The sequence below is a fragment of the Apaloderma vittatum genome, unplaced genomic scaffold, assembly GCF_000703405.1.
Source record: "Apaloderma vittatum isolate BGI_N311 unplaced genomic scaffold, ASM70340v1 scaffold24723, whole genome shotgun sequence".
Lineage (NCBI taxonomy): Eukaryota > Metazoa > Chordata > Aves > Trogoniformes > Trogonidae > Apaloderma > Apaloderma vittatum.
In genome coordinates, this window is record NW_009706756.1 from 12,206 (window position 1) to 17,542 (window position 5,337).

Here is a 5,337-nt window from a genome sequence, read left to right on the forward strand (position 1 = left end):
TTGTCATTCTCACTTAAATTTGTAAAATATAACCGGATAGCTGTGCTGCAGTGTACTAATTAAAGCTTATCTCGTGGCTAAACTTGGTGTTGGCGATATAATAGCATCAGAGTAAAAAGTGTAACTGTGGAAATAACCTTGGGAAGCAGTCTGGTATTTCTCACAGGGGACCTACATGCTAAAATCTTTCCATTCTCTGGTTTGCAGACACTGCAAACTGGCCCATAAATACCTCTCTGAGTCAGGCACTCCTATTTCTCCTTTGGCGAGAATTATGCGATCACTTATTTCCCTCTATCCCAAGCTTAACTATCATACTAAGAAACTAATAAAACCTCTCAAAAGCAGAATTATAGCAGCTCTTGGCAAATTGGGGATTTTCATGTGGGTCAATGGACCTGAAAGACCAACCCAGGACCCCTAAGCTGTGTGTCATGCTTGCCAAGCTGTTCTCTCCGTGACTCCTTTTGCGCGAGTCTTTGCCGTGAGCAGAAAGTGCTGTGCGGCTGAGCTGAAGGGAAGGTGCATTTTTTAGTTGATTCCTTCCTCTGGCACGAAATTTTCTGAGCTGATGCAGGAGGGTGAAGCAACATTTGGGGCTCTCTCTCTCCTGAGAGATGGTTATTTCCAGCCTCCTCTCCGGCGCATTCCCCTGGGCGTGCTGTGTTCGACGAGGCGAGAGACAGGAGGCAGCTGGCTCATCGTGTGCAGTGCTCACCCCAAATCCCAACGTGTGTCCGCATGGGATCCTGCTTTGCCCTTGCAAGGGAGGCTGGGACGGGAGGATGGGGAGTTTCTGCACCATGAGCTTCCCAACTGAGTTCGCTCCGAGCACGGCGTTCCTTCAGGCTCAGAGTTGGGTGCTGGGGGGCAGCCAGCTCCCAAAATCAAAATAGGCTGTGCCCGGCCATGCGGTGGGTGAATAATCATAGAATCCTAGAATGACCTGGGTTGGAAGGGACCTTAGAGATCATCTAATCCAGCCCCCCAGCCATGGGCAGGGACGTCTCTCAACCAGCCCAGGTTGCTCCAGGCCTCATCCAACCCAGCCTTGAACACCTCCAGGGAGGGGGCATCTACAGCCTCTCTGGGCAATTTATTCAAGTCTTGCCACCCTTGAACTGAAGAATGTTTTCCTAAGATCCCATCTAAATCTATTCTCCTTTAACTTAAATCCCTTCTCTCTTGTCCTATCAGTGAACACTTTTGTAAAAAGTCCCTTCCCAGCCTTCCTGTAGGTTCCCTCCAGCTGTTGGAAGGCAGTGATAAGGTTATAATGAATGTGTCCTCTCCATGGTGCTCCAGTGGGGACTCGGTCAATCGGAATTCTTCACCTTTCTTCCTCAGGCTTGTTGAGGGAAGGTTTGGCCACTCGTTGTTCCTCTGCAAGCAGGTGACCCATGTCCGGGCTGGCAGGAGCTGAGCAAGCACAGACGAGCAGTGCTGGTGGGGATTTCGGTGCCGGTGCCCCTCGGGAGCGAGGAACTGAAGGAGAGGACAGGGAGGGTCAGCACGTCCTAAGCCCCTGCTCTGCATCTTCTGGGGCCACGGGGAAGGAAGGCTTGCAGGTGCAGGTGGGACGCTTGGCTGGAGAAAGCCCGGAGATGCAAAGCTGGAGCTCAGCTTCCCAAGGCTGCATTGGATCCATTTTGCTGCCATCTTCTTCCTTTGGCAGAAAAATGACAATTCCTTTTCAAGCACAGAAGAAAACTCAGTGGCAGCACAGCTGCTGGGCCCAGAGAACTCTCCCCGCTGCCCCCCATCCCAATGGATGTTTTGACAATTGACACCGGCCCTGGAAGGGTGATGTCCACACGCTTTTGTGTAGAGCTTCTGGAATTCAAGATCCTCCGTTCTCCCCTGTGTTGGAGAGAAATAGAATAGGAATTGGAAATATTTGACCCAAGTGGTGTGGGGCTATCGCAGGATTCTGTTTAGGACGTGAAAAAGACTCTATTTTAGGTATGAAAGAAGGAGTTCATGGTGCTTGGGGGAGCTGAAGGCAGCCTGGCTCCTGGTCTGTGCTGCAGCTTTGGGTGTGCACAAGGACACTGCAGGGAAGACAAAGGTGACCCCGCTCCAGTCTGTGTCCTTCTCTTGTTAAGGAAAGGGATTGACTGTCTCCTGGTGGATGCTCCTTTGGGGCTACCGGCCCTCCCGCATGTTGTGGAGGCTCCTGGTGTGGTCGGGTGCCTTCTGGAGTCTGTGCGAGGCAAAGTGGTGGACCCCTGGGGAGCTTTGGTGGAGTAGCTTGCACAACTGTGCCTTGTCCAGGGGTATCCAGGGGCCCGAACGTGGCTGTGTGATGGTAACCTCTGCAGTCCATGGACACGTAGCAGCATCGCTTCTTCAGCTGGATCACTGGTGTCTCCTTCAAGGCCTTCAGCACGGAGGAGTCGTTGGGGCTTTCCACCCCCAGCAGGAGAAGAAGCAACCCACTGCCCCAAGGGGGTAGGTGGCTTCCCTCCGGGTCTGGCCCAGGCAGACGGAGGTTGCACGGGGGGACACCTGCCGCAGCCTCCCTGGCCAGACTGGTGACTCTGGAGTGCCAGCCTCCCCACGTGGCTACCCCAGCATTCCTCTTCCTCTGCGCCTACAGCAAAGCTCTCAAAAAGCCCCTTTGCCACGTCTTCCCTGCTTTGGTGGAGGGGCAAGACAGGGAGTGAGCCCTGAGCACCCTGGGAGAGCTTTCAGGCTGCTTTAGGAGTGGTGGCTCCCCAGGTTCTTCACACTGTCCCAGTCCTGTTTTGCTTTCAGTGGTATTGGGGTGCTGCTGGATCCTGCACTGCAGGGATGCAGCAACACAGTCCGTCGCACAGACTTGGTCGTCTTCTGGCCTGCAGTGTCATCCTTTCATGGGACAACTAAAAATTTGATTGGAATCCACCCTGTTGGATTTAATTAAGGGCACCAACCCCTTCCAGCTGCTCTTCCCTCCCACCTCGTGCAGAGCTGGAGGCGTCTGACAGATCCTCTCCCCTTCTCCGCAGAGATACGAGACCTCCTCGAAGATGGAGCAGTTCCTGACCCGTTTCCTGCTGCGGGAAACCATGCACCAGCTGCAGTCCCTGCAGGCCTCGCTCGAGTAAAACCGGGGGGGACCAGGCGGGACGCGAGAGGTAATGGGGTGGGACCTCCCCACCACTCGCGGGGGTTGCAGGACATGTGGGAGCGGGATTTGCCCTTTCTGAGCCCCGAGTGCGGCTGACCCCTGTGATAACTTCAACCCCTTCTTTCGCCTTTTATCCTTTCAGAAAGGACGTGAAGAAATCCGAGATCTCAGTCAGCCTGAAGTCAGGGAGGAGATGTGGGCGCAGAGGACAGAAGAACGTCTGTCTGTCTCCAACGGACCCCTACTCTGGGATGCTGACGACAGGTACGTGCAGCCCGGCCCTGCCTCGGGTCGGGGTCCCTGCCCCGCTGGAGCCTGGGGTGGGCGCAGGAGCAGCAGCACGGCACAGCGGGGGCTCAGCCAGGACAGAGCCTGGGCCGCTGCACCCAGGTGCCAGCGAGAGCTTCTGTGGGATGTTGTATCTCTTGAGCAGCGGGAAAAGTTTCAGGAGAAAAATCTTTTTTTTTTTTGTCAGAATTGGAGGTTTAGGAGCTTTTGTGGGTTTCAAGCAAGCTTTTGCAATGACAAAAGCTTTTCCAGCCACGTCTGTCTGCCTTTCCCGGTGCAGGTGTTTGTGTTGAAGACAACAGCCAGTGGATGGGACAGATCAACAGGCTGGCGCAGGCCATCTAGCAGCTCATCGAGAAGCGGGAGTGCAAGGTGCGTGGCAGAGGGGAGGGCCCGGGGGCTGCCCTGCCCCTCAGTGCTGGCCAGGTCACTGCTGAGACCTCTCCCTGTGCCACCGGCCCTGGCGTTCGGTCCTGGCACGTTGACGGAGCTGCGCTCGCTCCCCAGACACGGGCTTGCAAAGCTGCTCATCCCGTGCTGTCTCCAAACCCCCCTTCTCCCCTCAGCTCTGCTCACCCTCCGCTCAGCTTCTCTGGTGTCCATGGCCCACGGTCACATCCTTGTTCTCCCCCAGGGAGGTCCCTGGAGCGGTAGCTGTGTGTCACACTGAGCTGTGGGTTACAGCCCTGTTCTGTCTTGCTCCAACGTTCTCCCAGTAACGACGATTTTTTCCAGATGGGAGCCGCTGCAAGAGGAAGTGATGTGCAAAGGAAGGGATGCGGTAAGTCCTTCTTGTTTGGAGGTAAGCCCATCCCGTGCACAGATCCCTTCTCTCCTGCACCCCCCTGTGCCCCAAGACTGGAGTCACTGGGGTGAGCTGGTCTGGAGGGGGTTCTGCTGCCCAGTGATGCAGCAGGACGGGAGCTGGAGCTGTGAGCTGGATGTGGGACTGTCCACGGGACAAGTGCAGCTCCCTCAGGTCCTTGAGAGCCCCGGGCAGCGCCCACAGCCGGCCCAGAGGAAGGCACCGCTCTCCTTGTGGGTGCCCGTGTGCCCAAACCCCTCAGGTTTGCTTCGAGCGCCTGCAGACCACACAGAGCCCCAGAGGGGGGGTCCCAAGACCCGTTTCTGCTGTGGGGAGCTGCAGCAGCCCCCAAACAGGACCCTGCCACTGGGGAGTCGAGCATCTCCTCTTGGTGCAGTCCTTGTAAAGGCAACATGGAAAAAAACCCACTTTACACTGACGTTGTCCCCAGCGTAGCGGTGTCAGTCCCTTCTTGCAGCGTCCCCTGTGGTGCTGTGCTTGCTCAGCACCGCCTTGTCCCGAAGCAGGGGCGGGCAGGAGGGGACAGGATGAGTTCCTGATGCTGCTGTCCCCTCGCAGCACATCCTGGTGGCCAAGCGGCAGATCTCGGTGGCGACGAGCAGCATCGAGGAGTTCCGCCGGGCGTTCAGGTCCTACACGGAGGTCACGGCCGGGCAGAGCAGCTGCCTGCAGTAAGTGGTGTTGGCGGGGGGGCTTGTCCACAACTAGGGGCTTGTAACGTGGCCCTCCTGGGGGACCAGAGAGTTTTTTGTGGAGTATTTTGCACGTTGGTCAGCGCGAGGGTGGGCTTGGCATATTTTGACCTTGTGGAGAGGAAAAGACAATGTCACACCTCAGCAGCTTCTCTGCCTGCAGCATCATCCCACCTCCTGCGGTGGGTGCTCCCAATAAGAACCAGTTGTCGGTGTCTGGCGAGGAGCGGGCTGGGTTCTGTGCCAGCGGGGATGGCTCCCAGTGTGTGCACATAAACAACTGCACGCGTTCCTCCGGCACGGAAGGTCTTGGAAGTGATGAGGGGAAGAGCTGAGGGGAGAGCTTGTGCCAGAGCCTGAGAGCAAGGCTCCTGCCCCCCAGCACCGCTCCTGGGAGAGCCGAGGCTGGAGCCCAGGCC

At 56.8% G+C, this 5,337-nt stretch overlaps 1 protein-coding gene across 1 annotated transcript in view; it reads left to right on the forward strand.

The window, feature by feature from the left end:
* The window catches only part of LOC104271299 (N-terminal EF-hand calcium-binding protein 3-like), a gene marked incomplete at both ends in the record, with an annotated part of 15,234 nt that overhangs the window by 8,620 nt on the left and 1,277 nt on the right, over positions 1–5,337 (forward strand). Inside the window, 6 exon segments of the mRNA XM_009865922.1 lie at positions 2,991–3,085; positions 3,087–3,119; positions 3,255–3,376; positions 3,681–3,776; positions 4,132–4,181; positions 4,785–4,897. Of these exon segments, the coding sequence (XP_009864224.1) occupies positions 2,991–3,085; positions 3,087–3,119; positions 3,255–3,376; positions 3,681–3,776; positions 4,132–4,181; positions 4,785–4,897 (509 nt within the window).